This window comes from Bactrocera latifrons, unplaced genomic scaffold (assembly GCF_001853355.1).
Source record: "Bactrocera latifrons isolate USDA-ARS-PBARC rearing strain unplaced genomic scaffold, ASM185335v1 scaffold_542, whole genome shotgun sequence".
Classification (NCBI taxonomy): domain Eukaryota; kingdom Metazoa; phylum Arthropoda; class Insecta; order Diptera; family Tephritidae; genus Bactrocera; species Bactrocera latifrons.
This window is the reverse complement of record NW_017537204.1, coordinates 36971-55301: the sequence shown is the minus strand read 5'-3', so window position 1 is coordinate 55301 and position 18331 is coordinate 36971. Positions and strand designations below refer to the sequence as shown.

Here is an 18331-nt window from a genome sequence, read left to right as displayed (position 1 = left end):
CCTCATGATATATGAAAAAGGTTCTATTGTCTATTGTAGAAAAAAAGTCAAGAAAACAGGCCAAATTACCTACCCTAATTGAAATAATATAAAATAAAATATACCAATTTATTGGAAAATGACATCAGAGATATTGGCTCTTTGTTGGAATATATTAAACTTTTTCCGAAATAATATCACCCCACACAGCAAAAATATTTTAATTTGGTGCAATATCAATTAAACTTATGCATTTACCACTGCAAAATACCTAATTTTTGATTTAATAACATATATCCCAACTAAATAATAAAAGTATATCATATTCACTTTATATCGCCTTAGGAAAGCACAATCGGCCTAGTTATGGGTCACAATTTTTTACTCTGAATTTAAAATTCTAATTTTTAAAAAGAAAGCTTAGCTTAATATTATATAAATATCCGACAAATCGAAATTAAGATTATGAATTTCACATTCAATACTATCCCTAGCCCGTTATACCTAATGTATCAATTTTCAATTGTTTTTATATTGTCTGTATCGGTCAATAAAAGGCAAATTATTAGAATTATCCCAGCTGTCATATTCTAGCTGAGTTTTAGTTAATGTGTGAGTCAATCTTCAAAAAACTGCTTCGAAGCAAATTCTAGTATTGAAACTAACTGAGTTTATGGCTAAATATGATTTTAATCTATTATGAACTTGTTTGATGTTAATATTTTATCTGCATATGAAGAAATTATTAGAATTTTTTTACTCAAGCCCTAATAGGAATAGGACTTTAAATTTTTTATTACTCTGAATTATTATTTTTTTATTATTTCATTTCATCAGCACATATATAGTTACATAAAATATGTATAACTTTTTACCATATAAAATATGTACATTTTCAAAGATTAACTTCTTGTGACCTCTTTAAACCAAATTTTAAATTCAAAGGCTTCGAATGAGTTTTACTTTATCCGGAAGAAGTTTGATTTTTTAAAAAATGTTGCTCAAATCGCCTTTATCATGTTTTGCTCAACTCACATTGTCGAGAAATGACTCAATTCTTACTCAACTCTCAAATATTATTCCCAAGCTTCTTACTGCATAACTTAAAATCGAAGACTTTAAAAATTCCAAAGTAGTCGCAGTTTCAATACAACAGTGATAAGGTTGCGCATTGCATACATTCGAGTCAAAGTGATCACATAGTCTAATCTGATCAAATTGTTTGTTAATACATTCTAAGCCTTACCAGTCTGAACATATCGATACATATACTAGATATGAATGTATGAAAATATTGTGTACATTTATTTTATGAACGCGCAGTGGTACAATATTCCGCGTTGTAAAAACAATCAAATATATGGATTTACATACGCGTACGCAATTCCAATATTTATTCAAATAATTCGTTTGGAACCCAGCGATCGTTATCCCAACAAAAGAGAGAATATATATGTATGTGTGTATGTGTATATGAAAACGAAAAAGTGAACAGTTAATCTGACTACAGAATAGGTTAAATAGTTTACAAGCATCACGCTGAATGAACTTTTTAGATTTAGTTGTGTAGTGTCAAATAAAGGAAATTTCAACATGATTTTCTGTGCATACTATACTCATAAGCTTCTCCCTGGCCATAAATAGTTGATGAAAATCAGCGAAAATGTTATTAATTTGAAATGATACGAATTTGCATAACTATACAATTATTTCGCTGAGATCAGCTTTAATGAAATATACTTTTGAGTATTTTATTTCCTCTGCAAGCCCCATTTGTATATATATTTATACATATGTATGGCATGTGCATATATATGTAGATGTAAGTAATTCATTAATTTGTTTATTGTTTCATTCGCACACTCAATCGGAGTAATGTGATTACATCAAGCATACCAGTTGCCACGACTTTATAGAAATTATGGTCACCTGATTTAGGTACCAAAAAGTTGGCTCTTTCTCGAAATACTTACGTGCATTTAGCTTTCAAAGTTTTATTTTTAAGTTTTCTTTACTTGTAGCTCAATTGACGACGACATAGACGGTAATTGTATTGTACGCGCTCGAGGTTTACCTTGGCAGAGCAGTGATCAGGATATAGCTAAATTTTTTCGTGGTCTCAACGTTGCTAAGTAAGTAGACCAAATAAAATATGTGATTAACCCGTTGTTGCTCTTCAAATATTTTGTAAAGTATAGTGAGAATTATTTTTTTTATGTCCCTTTTTTGTATTTACATGCAAATAAGTATGTTTAGAAGACATTAGCTCTTATATAATTTGACATTTTTTATCAGTAAAATAAAGAGATAACTAAAAGCATGCTAAAAACTCGGTGTTCAAGCATAGTCGACCTCATATTGTATTCATATATCATATATCAAGTTCGAATTTTCTTCAAATGAAGACTTTTTGTGTGTGCGAAGTTTAATATTGTTATTGTATTTTGCGGAGTTAGGAAACTATTATGCATGCAAGCCTACTTATTATATTAAATTTAAATAAAAATAGTGCTTAACCCTACTGATAAGAGGTCAAAAGGTTTGATTAAGAACATGTGCATTCATAGAATGTAATAAGCTTTACTTATGTTCCTTATTTGCAGGGGTGGTGTTGCTCTTTGCCTATCGCCTCTCGGTCGACGTAACGGTGAGGCTCTTATTCGTTTTGTATCACAAGAGCATCGCGACATGGCACTAAAGCGTCACAAACATCATATTGGCAGCCGATACATTGAGGTTTATCGAGCTACTGGTGAAGATTTCTTAGCCATTGCTGGCGGAGCTTCTAACGAAGCGCAGGCTTTCCTCTCTAAAGGAGCACAGGTCATAATACGCATGCGAGGCCTACCATATGATTGCACCGCCAAACAAGTAGTAAGTGAAATTAAAATATAGTAAATAAATATCCACAATGTTTGGATATGAATATGTAAATATTAAAATATCGATGAGTTCAATGAGATCAATATAAATGTACTTTAATGTCTATTAGGAGGAGTTATAACCCAGTACGTAAACAATATACATATATGTTCATATGTATGATGCTTGTGTTACAGTTTTTCCATTGTTTTGGTTTCGGTTGACTGTTAGTATATACACCTAAAAAGGCCATTTTAAACAAGTGGCTTTAAGTTTTAGATGCTGCTATGAAATTTGCAGTTGTTCATAACCATTTTTAAGACCAATTTCTTAATCACTCTCGTGAAAGTATCTTACGTAGAACTTAAAACCTAACCTTTTTTAACAGTTGGATTTTTTTAACACTGGTGAGGACCCCTGTACTGTTCTTGATGGTGTAGGAGGAGTGCTTTTTGTCAAAAAACCAGATGGCCGAGCGACTGGTGATGCCTTCGTGCTATTTGCTATTGAGTCGGMTGCGCCGAAGGCGCTTTCCCGCCATCGCGAATCAATTGGTCAGCGTTATATAGAACTATTTCGCTCGACAACAGCAGAAGTGCAGCAGGTTTTAAATCGTTCCATGGACCCAAGGACTTACGAAGCTAACCATCAGCAGCCACTTATTGCCCAATTGCCATCAATGCCGCTATCGCTGTTACCTCAGGTACGCAGGCCTATTAAAAATATATTTATCTAATAAATTCTACTCTAATTTCATAATTTTTACGACCGAAAGGTAATTATATCATTTTTTAACGTCAATTTAATTTTTTTTTTCATGAATCAATGAACTTCCTTCTGTTTATAAATGAAAGCTACTCAAGATTTTTAATAAACAAAAAGTTAAAAGACGGTTTATTTAAAAAATTAATAGTTTAGTAAAGGAGATGAGTACAAACTTCTCTGAACTGATTTTTTTATGTAGGACTAGATGTTGAATTTCGATTGGTAAGGGATTGTCTCAGTGTGAAATTTTCGAATACTGTAATAAACATTTTCTAATATCGAAATCGAAATTCAAATTATTACTCTTGCTACATCGTTTCTTGTAGAAGGGAACAGAGTGGTGAATACTACAACTTCAATCTTGAAACGCGTTTTTCTCAGAATGGTGTCTTTCAAAACGGTTTCCACTCTCAAAGGAAGAGGTTTGAAGATATGTATCTAGTTCCAATTTGGAGAAATGATTTTTAACGTTATTCGCTATTGCGCTCTGAAAGTTTTTTAAATATTCTTATTTTTCTACGAAAAAAGGGTAAAATTCTATACTTTTTGTTCAAACCGCCGTTTGGTCAAATTTCAAAAAAAAAAGCTCCAAACGCGATATCGACTTTTCTAATTTTTTGAAATTTTTGTTTTTGATCAAAATTGCTGCTGCAATCGTAGACGTCGTACACCTTTTTTACCTGTGGTTTCAAATATTTATTTAATTTGTATATAAAACTCGACCGATGAGTTAATTTAAACATTAAAAAAAAAAAATTGCGAAAATCAGTGAGGTCACACTGAGATGATCCCTTAAATGTATCACGTACAAACATTTAGGTAATTATATATATACTTTTTTTACGGTTGATTTCCAGCACTTAATTACTTCAGGAACCACAAAGAACTGTATTCGTTTACGTGGCCTACCTTATGAGGCTCTGGTCGAGCACATTTTACATTTTTTGGATGATTTTGCAAAGCATATTATATTCCAAGGAGTACACATGGTTATCAATGCCCAAGTAATTGATTTTTTTTATTGTTATATAAATTTGTATAAAGGTTTACCAATGCTAAACAATTTTATTAATTCTTATTCAAATAGGGTCAACCCAGTGGTGAGGCTTTCATTCAAATGGACTCAGAGGAGTCCGCACGCTTGTGTGCCCTACGCAAGCACAACCAATTTATGATGTTTGGTAAAAAGTACCGCTATATTGAAGTGTTCCAATGCTCTGGCGATGATATGAATATGGTCCTGAATGGCGGTCTACAATCCACCATGTCCGCAACACCGCATCCTCATCATTCAGCTGCAGCTAAACAGTCATCGCTGCTTTCACCGGGTATGTTACCTCAACCGTCGCCGTCCAACGCACAGGCAATTAGTTCCCATACGCATGCTCAAGCCCACAATCACGGTCATTCAAATGCCCATATTCACACTCATGGCCAAAGTTCCCATATAACACATGCGCATGCGCATACGCATGCAATGCAATCATCACCATCGATGGCAACAGCAGTAGCTGTGCTATCACAACAACAGCACGTTGCGCTGCCATCAACAAATGCACAAACGGTGGCAGCTATGACAGCTTCGGCAAGTAGCCTTTCTCCCTTTATGACGGCCTCAGCTGGCACAACACCAAACGCTGCTCAGCATCAAACCTTAACGGCACAAACAAATGCTGCTGCTGCTGTCGCTGCTGCTACTGTTGTACAAAATGCGGTTCCACTTGGTGGGCTAGGAAATGCACAAACTTCAACCTTACAAATGCCAACGAACGCTTCAAATGCACAAACATCTCCTATGGCTGCATATCCATTTAATTACCCTTTACATTCTTCTCAGTTGTCTATGGGCTCTAACTCTGTGCTTATTGCGCAACAGCAGGCTCAATATATCGCGCAGCAAAATTTGTTGGCACGACAGCAAGCTGCAGCTGTGGCTGCGGAACAACAACAGCAGCAACTGTATGCGAATTTTATGAACCCTTTACTATTCCAACACCCGTCCGCTACGGGTGCGTCTAATGTAACGTCGCCTAGCCCTTCTACTGCCGGTACACCAACAACGCATCCTCAGTTTGTGATTATGCCACGCCCATTCTCCTTTCAACCATTTCCGATCGGTTATTTGCCACAAGCCTTTCCATATGCAGCAACTGCAACGGGTTTGAGTGGCACAGGTGCACCAGGCCCAGTGGCTGGCGTCATGACCAACGCAACAATGACAGCAGGCCCAACTATGGCCCACTCAATGAAGCGCTCGTATGAGAATGCCTTCCAGCAGGAAAGTAATATTGCGACTGCCGCTAAACGGGCTCTTATGCGCCCACCAAATGCCGGTAGTCTATACCAGTTCTATAATCCTGGAATTTAGATAGGTTTAGATATGACATAAAACAGAAAATGCTGCTAAAGGACGAACTGATTTTCGATCAACTTTTTTCCTTATAAATATCAGTTTTTATAGATAGGCAGCTTTTTTACTTTAATGTAACGTAGCAATCCGACAGTCGTTTGTCGTTAAAATTTTCGTTCAAGATTGGTATGTATCAGCCAATCTAAAGATCAACGTGCTTGTGCCACGTATATATTCCCTTCAATAACATTTTATACATTTAAAATGTGTTCATAAAATGATGAGAACTAAATGGTATGATTGCAATAAAATACATTATATTACACCGTCATTTAATTAGTTATTCACATTGTTTCCGTTTAATATGCATCTTCTTTCATATGGAAGATTAGCTTAAGTCGTGTTAAGGGAAAAAATATTGATAATAGTGTATACGCTCAAGTTCTTAACGTTAAGCTATTTACCATAACGAACATAGGTATATACTTATATAACCAGTTAAACATATCTAAATACAACTGGCGCTCTATATATCCATTATAAACATACATACATACTTCCATATATACGGCAACTTACTCAGTAAGATTTCATAGAATTAAGAAGACAATTGTGTTGTTTTTAACTGCAATTTAGTTTGGATATATTAGACTGGAATATCGTAAATACAAATTACATACGAGGTGTAAAGTTTATCTGGGTAATATATGAATTTGTATGCATTTGAAAATAGATTAATTCTTGGCATTTCAATTTTTATTAAATTATTACGACTAGCTCGTGAATTTATATCCCTTTTAAACTTAACATATCAACAAAATACAAATAAGGCCAAACGACTCAAAGAGTTGAAAGAGGCTAGCAATATTCATTAACAAAGGGCTTAAGAGCTGAGCCATTCATATGTTTGTGAATAAAATATTATACATTTTGTAAGACTTGTGCAATTTCATTCTTTAAAATTAATGACATTTTCCTTAATTATTTTTGCAATTAATAGGCTACTTCGTAAATGAATATTGCAAGGTGTTGGATTTGTATTTGCCTTAAACACAAAACAATTCGCTATCAATATAATAAGATTCACAAATTTTGCTGGGTTTTTTTTATATATGAACACTATTTATACGTATGTATTTGTATAATGCAATTAAAAATCTTATTAAGCGGCTTTTAAATCTTAAGGATGTTTTAAACTCTTTAGCAACGATTGAATGAAAAAATCTCATTGGAAATGAATGTAGCATTAAAATGGAAACAACTTATGATTTCTAAAATCGCTATGGTCTCAACCTATCGACACTAAATATTATATATATGTTTTACTAATTTTACATGGCAATATAAATATCGTTCCTTAGAGCAAATGGTTTCTAAGTAATTTCATACAAATATTTAAATTCCGAAGATGTTACTTATGTACTAAATTTAAAAACAAAAAAAAAAAATTAAATCAGAATGGATTTGTCTCCATGGAGCGATATTTTAATTTAGAATACTTATTATTAAGACTAAAATTCTACTATTTAAATCAATGTGAATATGACTAGTTACAAATTAAAACTTTTCCTTTGTCCGTTGTCTTTAAATTCATACTTCAAAATTGATCAATATTTATTGTACCTACACTATCCAAGGCTCTTGAAAGTGCACAATTGTTTAATAATTTTCTTTTTTAAGTTTGCTTGATTTGCTTACGAGTCAGTTCAATATTATAGTACGCTTTCTTTAATGATTATTTAATATGAGTTCTCATTATTTGTGCATATTGTATATGGTGTTAGTCGCATATCGATTTATGTTTACTGTTATCACTAATTTTTCCCATTTGCTTATATTATACAATTACATCTATTTGGTAGGCAGAGTGCACATTTTACTCATGAAAATAATATTTTGAAAATTTTTCTTCAAGCAAAATATTTCCCAAAATACGTCAATTATGTATTTCTATGATTATTTTTTATTACCAATTGACTCTAGCTAAAATGTCAAATAATTAGTATCAATTATTTGGGAATGGCATGATGAAACATTTCATATTTAAACATTTATGCTTTGAACACAATGACGACTGCACGACACGAATGCACGGCAGCAAAATTTTTTTGTCGAACATTTTGAAAACGGCAGCGGACATATTGAGCAGTTGATGGACACAACTTCGTTGTTTGTAGTACTAAAACTGTTCACTTGAAAGAAATTTAAATATTTTTTAATTATTAATTGTTAAATGATATATCAGAGATATTTTCTGCTTTTATAATAATAATAATACCCAACGATTACCTCCTCCCGCCCAACCGACGCGAGGGGCGCAATCCGCGAACGAGCGGAATTAGTCGAGTCATAAGGCAAGATACTTTTAAGCGCTGCGATCTTAAGCTGCTCAGCTACAGAAACAAAAAATTTCAACAGCCAAAATTAAGAATTGGATAAAAGTTTATAATTTTTATATGTTACTTGTTAAGGGCAGAAAAAAAAATTTTTTTTAATGGTGAAGAGTGAGTTTGTTAGATCAAATGTGCTGGAATAACGTCGTTTAACTCAAAATTTGTTCGAGATAATTTTAAAAGTAAGGGGTCTAAACTGCTTGGTAGAGCGAGCGGGAACGTTAAAATTAATATCAGATAAGAGAGATGGGCCACAGACTGACCGATTCATTAGTTTTACAAGAAATATTATACCAAGCATTTCCCTACGACTAGCGAGTGTCGGGAGATTTATAAGCTTTAAACGGTTAGTGTAAGGGGGAAGATTTAAACTGGAATCCCAATGCAAATATTTGAAGGCAAAAACTAAAAATTGTTTTTGAACGGACTCTAACTCATCTGAATGTACTTGGTAACTAGGGTTCCATACCACAGAAGCATACTCTAATATAGGCCTCACTAGAGATGTAAAAATAATTTTTGTGGTAAGCGGATCGGCAAAATCTCTAAACATTTGTTGTTAAAGTGAAATTAGACTTGTTAAAGCTTTGAATAATTTTACATTTATCATATTAGCGGTAACACAACATTTACCCATTGTCGTGGGTTTATAAGTTATAATTTAGCGACAGCAACAACTGCAAGCCTGCTGCCGTGAAGTAGTGTTCTTGACTAAATAACTGTTCTCATAAAAAAGTGTGTTTTAAATTTTGACAAATGCTTGTCGCTTGCCACCATCTATGTGTTCCATGTATTACTAGTGTTTTATTGAACTTCTTATACCATTTTAGATATGCGTCTATATTTTATCTAGCGAAATGGTGTTTACAAAATTACAGCAGTCATATCGTAGTAGTGTCAATACTAGATATGACATTCCTTTTATATTTTTATAAATATTAAATTTTGAAGAAATGTTAGAATACTCATTCGAATATAAGAGTAATAATTAGCTATGTGGATTGCTATATACCTTTTCAATAGTACGTTTCATGGGTTACGAATAAACTGATTTTAATACAGCATTTACTCATGCTGGTATGTTTTGAAAATCAAAGTACCTATATATTATATGTAGTATATGTTCTATATGTAAATCCTATTACCAATAGAAGCAACAGTTTGTCTTAAAAGCCTAAAATTTAAATAATTTTATTTAATAAGGGAAGGAAATATTAAGTACTTCAGTTGTTACGTCGCTAGTAACTTTGAGAAGTTATACCTATGAGTGTTTAAATTTCTCATGTCTTCTAATTGTATATCTATTACTTCGTTCGATAGTTAACAATAATATTTAATGGCATGCTAAAATAGGAAAGCATTTAATATTTTAAAAGATTTATTGCAATATTTCTAAATATACCTAGAAACTAACATTATAAACATAACCGAATATGCGACTCGAAATTGATTTTGTGTTCACTTATGTACCATATATGCACACCCTTACCAAAGTGTTTATTGATCCATATCTTTTGACAATATGATAAATTCACAAAATTTCGCGATAGCTTTTATGTTAATGTTATAGACGAAGACTTAAGGCCCATTCACATACAACCTTCATCGCTTTGCATGACAGTTCAACTGAAACAACGAGGCGTCGAAAACAAAGGGTATGCCACAATGAACGCTTTGCTTTCAGTGTTTCCCTATAATAAAATTGGCGGTTGTTGCTTGCCAATGCATAAATAGATGAGAGTTGCCCAACATTTTGCTTGGCTTCGCTCCGAAAACTTTGTGGGTATTAATACAAAAGCGTACATCCAACTTTTATGTTAAAACAAAGCGAAGCAAAAGTTTTATGTGAATTGGTTATATATACTATACTTAAGGAAATGCTTTCAATGAATAAATCTGTATGTAGCTCAATAATTGCACCGTTTACTTAGTAATAAACATAATAAGTTAATGACAATGCAAATTTAAACAACAATACATGTGTAGTTATTTATGTGTCTTAGGTTTGTTTCAGTCATCTAGTAATCGCTAGGAAGTTGGGATTTGGTTTAATGTATGGTGATTATTTTTTCAGTTACTCATGTGTGTCATTGATACATGGTTACATGCATATTGTTTTCAATCGGTTAAACGTTTCTGCTTACAGACATATTTAGCATTCCGAAACTAAGAAATAAATTTTGATATGACTTAGGTAATTTGTTCCTACACCTGTTCATAATTTCGAATGGCGAACTTGTGTTGCATAACTTAATTAACAATAACAGCACAAAATGAGATTAAAGTGAAAATGTTTAAGCATTCCCAATGTACGTACATTTAATCAAAGCCTAAATTGCTGGCGAAGGAAATGAAGCAACCTTCCAATTATGAAAGTATCATACGGCTAGGTTGTGAACAAAAAGTTGTATGAATATTACAAAATATTTAACATTAATAAACATTAGACATTTTGATATTACCTTTGCTCAATTTTATATAAACCAACTTAAATAATAATATAATAAAAATATTTTATAGAATTGCACTGTTTTTCAATTCTAGATTTTTATATACATTCTTTTGGTTTTTAAAATTTGGATAGTTAAAAAAAAAAACAAATATTCCATACGTGCAACATATGTGTTCAGATACATGTGTATAAATATTAAAACTTGCACGCTAAAAACGAAACTTATGTAGTACAAACATACATACGAACATATCAACAAATATGAAGGCAAATGATGGTGTCCGATGAAATGGGAATAATTTATTTTTGGTTGAAATTTAGTTCATTAGTTTTATTTTGTGTGTATTGTGTTTTATTTTTGAAATATACTAAAAATCGTTCTCTTATTTAACGGGTTGTTGCTAAATTTAATAATGCTTAACTTTTTCTCTCAGTGTAATGTAACGTCCAAAATACTGAATCTAATACCAGTTATGGGAGTGTTACTCGTAATCATATTTTTAGCTGGGTTTGGCTTTTTATTGCAGCAAACAAAAACACTTGAAAATATTCAACAAACAAATCTTTTATGTCTCTCTCTGTGTGTGTGTAATTTGCTGAGGGTGATGTAACGGTGATGTAACGGTAATGTTATATATAACACATCTGAGCTGTAAGTACATTTCTTTATATACGTTTTTGGGTCCACTTGTATTTTAAGTTGTATTTCTAGCACATATCGATTTAATTTCTTTATAACTATTCATATATTTTATTTTACCAACTCTTATGTATGCATATCTAATTATACGATAAGATATTAAACCTAACTTGAGTGCAATTAAGGCTGGAAAAATGCAAAATTAATCAATACAAATTAAATATTAAATTCACGTTCAACAAAACCATGTACTCATACGTGTAAGGGAAAAATAAATACATATAAGGGATTATTAAGGGTATAGGAATATAGCAATATATATTACTAGGTAATTATTTTATATATTTACCTAATATTCGGGTCGCAGTATATGCATTAAAAGGTATCTGATAGCTATCGTTGAACTTCACAAGATTTGGTAGAGAATATACTGCAAACATCCATTCATACATATGTTCCAACATAAGTATAATTTTGTTTAATTTATTTTCAATCAACGTATCTGTATAGAATTAGTAATTTAGCCTCTTGGAAGCTGATCATAATTTCAATTAATCTATTAAAAATAGTAGGATTAAATCGTCTCACTCATTATATCCTGATAATATACAAACATATATCTTCAGCGTGGCGAACTGAGTCGATTAAGACATGTTCGTCTGTCGGTCTGTATATAACTCAACCTTTTCTTCAGCTTTTAAGATATTGCTGTGAAATTTTACACACGTTATTTTCTCTCCAAGAACATGCTCATTTGGCCGGACCACCGATATCGGACCGCTATACCACCCATACAAACTGAAAAATTGATATCAAGTGCTTGTATGGAAAACTTTTTCAATTCACGAAAAAGAGTCATAGTCTAAGGCATTTTTCCTTTTCATACATACATACATCAATAAAACCGCACAGTTTCGATCAAACGATCAATAGGGCGATAAACAAACATATAAAGCAATAATCACAATATAATTGTCTTCAGCTCCCTACTCCATTGTTAACACTGTCAGCTTTCTAACAATGAATTGATTATTACATATGAGTAATTTGTGTGCCGTACAAATTAGATAGCAGACATATACATATACAATAATCAGCACTTTTTTCTGTGAATTTTTCTTCGCTGTATGCATTGTAAGCTTTGTAACAGAATTTATGACAAAACAGATCAGGGAAACAGAATAAGTACCTCTAATACTGCTCTTTACGAAATAATATAATTGCAAATAATGTTTTAGAAATACTCACTCAATATTTTGATATATTTACATTCATATATATTAATAATAATTCAATTAAATTTAAAAAAACAAACGACTTTCGAAAAATTTTGTCCAGAATTACATTTTCTGAAGTTTCACTTTCGTAAGAAATTATTATTTTTTAAATAAAATTGCTTTAGTGAAGTCTGCAGAAATATTTTAATATACTTTTTTATTGCAAATGTGATCTTAGTAAAATTAAAAGGGAATATCTTCGGGCCCATAAATGTAGCTTACGATATCTCAAAATATTTTAAAGCAGTAAATCCACCGCTTAGCGTCATATTCATATTAACGCCGCTCATTAATTCGTTTGCTTCGAATATGGATGTTTTTAAATAAAAACCCATTATGACTTTTAACTAATCAATAATTGCTTTCGAAACTTTACTTTTTTTTGACGTTATGCACTAAAAAAATTTATTCCAAAAAGTACTATATAGGAACCTTTCATAAATAATTTAGCAAAGTTTATTAGGAGATATTCATATGTTTGCATTTATTATACTTTAAGCATTACATTTTTTTTCATAGAGAAACATTTTGTCTGTTCAGGTGCACCTGTGTTGAGCCCACCATTTGGCCCTTTTCCACCGTTTGGATCACCAACAGCTTTACTTACGTCACCTCATTCACATCGTCCGTTGCCAAATCACCATCAGCAGCCAACGCCTCAGCCGACATTTTTTCCGCCACCTTTTCTCTATTGGCCATATCCTAGTCCGCCAGTGTCGCCAAACGCATATTATGGACAACCACCGACTCATACAACTACATCATTAGCTGGAAATATTACTGCAACTCAGCATCAAGCTATGGTTTGTCCGAATCTAACAATCCGTACTGTAATAATATATAATTCCTTAATTAGTATCCTCTAGATTTCTTGCAAACATCAGCGCTTAGTCCTCAGAGTATAACGATACCTTCGTCAAGTACATTTAATCCGTCTAAAAAATTTTCCACAATACCTCCGCCGGTCGTCCCAATTACGAATGGAGTAACAGGTGGCAATGTAGGAAGTAGAAAAGACGTTGGTGGTTTGTCGCAATATCATGCCAAAATGACCTTGCCACTTACTATAACTCAACAGCAAACAGGTGTCTACCACTATAGCGCTCCGCCCTCAATGACTGCATCTTCACAGCCGGCGTTGGTGTCGTTGCCTACAACAGCTGCTGCCGCGCCACATTTGACTCTAACACGAACGGCGACATTGAGTGCTCTACCGAATGTATCGACAGGATTAGTTTTACCTACCACAACACTACTTACCGTCGATACCACTCACAATGATCGAGCATCTTCACTGAAGATGACAACATCTTCCGCTAAGCACGCTGGAAAAATCTCTTTTGTCAGAGATGTGACTGCCAGTAATGTAGAAATAGTATCGAACTCTTGCATGGAACTTTATATCGCTTGATGCATTTCGGTGGAAAATTTACGGTTCTACTATTGTAAACCACAGTCGAGGAGGGTTTAAAGAGAATTTCGAGCACAAATTAAGGCCTTTGCAACTAAAATGAGATTTGCCAATTAGTTGAGACTTAAAAGGCCTGGTTGCGTTACCATTCTACTTGAATGAAATAATTTATTTAATGTGGGACCATTTGCAAAATTCATAACTCTTGCCAGTTTAGAACAATTTTTAAACTACGTTAGAACGATAGATAAGGAAGTCAATAAAAACGTTCAAAACTCTTATGCATAGTAAGAGAATATCCATAAACTGGTCAAAACCCAATTTAATTGGATTTTCAGTTCCAAAATAAAAGAATCTCGAATTTTTATTCCTTTAGGCTAAAGTAAAAATTCCAAGTTACAGATTTTTTTTTTAATTACTTATACTAAAATATGTCAGATTTTAACATTAATTTCTGATAACGATCTTGTCGACAACTTTCCAAGGAACATCACTTTATGGCACACACATTCACGTAAATTTAATTAAAATAAAAGCTGTCTACGATTCCCCAAGTACTACAATGTAGATATAACCGCTGCAATAGCTAATATGTCTCTTATGAATGCAACTGCGGTCTGCTCCTCTGTTGGATAGTAATAGTTTTTGTTAATTTATTATCCTTGAAGGTATTCACAATCGTAAAACTAAGAAATGGCGAATAGAAAAGACCTACTAGAAAATATATATTTAAAACAATTGAATGTACGTTCTTAGCAGTAAAATTTCAATAAATGTTATGTTCAACTATAAGTAAGACCTGTGAATGTTTGGAGAGGATATTAAAACAAAAAGGTGACTAAATCTCCCAAAAAATGTTAGTCTATCCGGTAGAACATTTCAGACGATTTTTATTAGATTCCTAACGTTAATATTTCTAATGCCTAAATTATGGTGTATAATACAAGATATGCTTTGAATAACACTGTTTAATATTACGGTCTACCGTTAATATAATAATATTTTGTCAAAAAAGTCTTGCGGTATTTTCGCTAGTTGGCGCTGAGAACGCGTAGTTCTAGTTTTATTCGCCGCATCGGGCTATAACTTTGTGGAAAGCTCATTTCACGCGCTAACACGTTTTTGATTGATTGTCGTTTGTTTCAAGTCGTTCGTGAGATATAGCGTCGCAAACATGGAGCAAAATAAAGAGAAAATACGGCATAGTTTGCAGTACTACTACGATAAAGGCAAAAATGCATCTCAAGCCGCCAATAAAATTTGTGCAGTTTATGGACCCGATACAGTTTCCATTTCCACCGCACAACGATGGTTTCAACTTTTTCCTTCTGGTGTAGAGGTGGTCGAAGATGCGCCACGCTCCGGAAGGCCTGTCATCGAAAATTGCGATAAAATCGCTGAATTGGTCGAAAGAGACCGGCATAGTAGCAGCCGTAGCATCGTTCAAGAGCTGGGCATGAGTCATCAAAAAAAATTTCATGAACAATTGAAAATTCAATAAAAAAAAACCACAAGACTTTTTTGACAACCTAATATATGATATATATTGTACATACCATATGTGTTAGAGCTGTCCAATACTTGTGGGTTTCGTAGTCACTAGGAAATGATTCAGAAATATGATATAACAACGAAGTGAATTTGTTCAAGTGCAAATGTTTCCTCTTACTCTAGAAGTTTGGAATGGTGTTGTCATAATCTTTAGAAGGATAATATAATATAATAGGAAGGATATATGATTGTTATGAAAGAAGAAAGTTAAAATTTTTTTTCCCCTTTATAGTGGATGTTAATATTTGTGGTGTATATGTCGTGGGAAATATGTGGAATGTGAATGAGCTTTGTTATCGGAACTGATGTAAAATATTGCAAGGAACAACTACGAATTTTTAATAATAACCAGTGTGCAATAATAAAGTTTGATAAACTGATTTATTATCACATAAATATGAATGATTTAATGTAAATATAAACGGTGTCTCAAAATTAAGGCAAGATTGGAATTAAATTTAGGATGTCACAAAATTGATCTAAGCTTAATAAAATGTTGTGTTACATATTAGAACATAACAGTGAAAGCTTGGGCTCACTTCGAAAATTTCATACAAAATATAGTCCGAACATGTTTTACGATTATATTACGTCGAATTTGAACCTTCCATAAATTTTGAGACACCACGTATAAGGTTTCGATAGAAAAGCTTAAGAATCAAAGTGAATAAGTTTCTGTTGTCTAAAAAATATTCCAAACTACGAATTTTTAAAGGTATCGTTTGGAAAAATACTTATTAATGAAACAAATTTTAACTAGTCAATAGTAAAAATATTTTATTGTTTTCGCTTAATTCATAATGTAATTGTTTTAAACATTTGCAAACATTGGAGAGAGGCGCAAAAATCATTTGATCTGCGGGGCAGCAATCAGATTTCTCAAATGTAAGCAACACGTATATGACGAGTACATACATATGTATGCATATCGAGTATATACAAATGCCTATATATTCAAGTAGTTCTAAGTAATTGTTATATATCAGTTAGTTTACACGTGATTAAATCAACTCTTTAAAATAAAAATGTAAACAATCTGAGTAATAAAAAATATTGAAGCCAACAACAATATTTAATATTTCAATGGAGGACGTTGCAGTTAATAGATTTGTGTTTTAAATACACGAAATTTAGGAAAAAATTCAGGAAATTTAGGGTTCGTCACGTAACAATCAGGTTTCTTGTTACTAGGAGTAACCAACAGCACCCAGAGTATAACAAACAGTAAATTGTAATCTTTATAGGAACTTACTACTTTTTTGATGTTTTTTTATTCGTCACATTAATGTCGCCTTGTACCTCATTGTCTTACTGTTTTCAATTATATTAAGAAGTGCATTATGACGATTACACAGATGAAGAGTAATGAAATTGTAAATGTATTTCTTCTATACCTACTTTTTATTTACATACAAACTGTTTGTGTAATAAACCAAAATCAATTTTCTGTTCAAACAAGGTTTATGAAAACTGTTAATGTGCCCTATCCGTGCTGAATCCTAATCACGACGCCAATTTAACTTACATCCAATAACATTTTGGAGTCGCACCATCGTGGAACATTATACATATTACAGTATTAAATGAACTAAAAGAGATTTGTACATTCGTCACTTTTACCAAAGAGTAAAGTTATGCTTCACTTAATTACCGAGGCAAACCTTCCGTAGTGACAACGTTGTTCCCATTTCAGCAGTGTTGCTGTTTATATTTATATGAAAATTCACTACCGCTTCCACCGTCCGTAACGTGAATATTTACATCAATTGGAATTTTTCCGTAGAAACGAATTAGCTCTCTTATGTGCAGGGTTGCTAGTCTAGTATTTTAAAGTAATTAAAAAGTAAATTTGAATATACATATGTATTTAAAATATTCTTAAACTATCTCAAAATTACAGTTCAATACAATCTTATGTATAACACGCAAGGAAGAGGTAAGTTCGGCTGCAACCGGACAATTTACAGTATTTCAACTTGCAATAAACAAGGCCAGTGAAACACCTGGAAGCCAGGAAAACTTTAAGTTTTATCTATTTTCCGCACAAAGATACACTGTTATGAATTAAACACGCTCTCTGATTTTCACTGAGATAACTCACATATATTTATATTCTCGTAACAAAGTTGCTAAAAAGAGTATTATAGTTTGGTCACATAACGGTTGTTTGTAAGTCCTAAAACTAAAAGAGTTAACCCAAAGTGATCAGCGTGACGACTAGAGTTGAAATCCGGATGTCTGTCTGTTAGTCCGTCCGTCCGTGCAAGCTGTAACTTGAGTAAAAATTGAGATATCATGATGCAACTTGGTACACGCATTTCTTGGCTTCATAAGAAGGTTAAGTTCGAAGATGAGCAAAATCGCCTCACTGCCACGCCCACAAAATGGCGAAAAATGAAAACCTATAAAGTGTCATAACTAAGCCATAAATAAAGATATTAAAGTGAAATTTGGCACAAAGGATCGCATTATGGAGTGGCATATTTGGACGTAATTTTTTTGSMAAAGTGGGCGTGGCCCCGCCCCTACTAAGTTTTTTGTACATATCCCGGAAACTACTATAGCTATAATTATAACTCTATACAGTCATTTCCTTCAGGCATTTCCATATACAGTTCAAAAATGGAAGAAATCGGATAATAACCACGCCC

At 32.8% G+C, this 18331-nt stretch overlaps 1 protein-coding gene across 10 annotated transcripts in view; it reads left to right on the top strand.

Annotated features, from left to right (window-relative positions):
* Nucleotides 1–14815, top strand: part of LOC108974283 (RNA-binding protein fusilli) — a 54822-nt gene extending 40007 nt beyond the window's left edge. For 8 of the 10 annotated variants that reach the window (XM_018941997.1, XM_018942003.1, XM_018942001.1 and 5 more), the window contains 5 exons: nt 2001–2111; nt 2583–2853; nt 3230–3544; nt 4464–4610; nt 4694–6287. In XM_018941997.1, coding sequence (XP_018797542.1) covers nt 2001–2111; nt 2583–2853; nt 3230–3544; nt 4464–4610; nt 4694–5974 — 2125 coding nt within the window. In that variant the 3' untranslated portion in view covers nt 5975–6287. Of the gene's footprint in view, nt 1–2000; nt 2112–2582; nt 2854–3229; nt 3545–4463; nt 4611–4693; nt 6288–13258; nt 13522–13574 lie in introns of those variants that run through there. The other 2 variants (XM_018942005.1, XM_018942006.1) reach the window with 2 other exon arrangements.
* Nucleotides 14816–18331: the final 3516 nt, after the last annotated feature.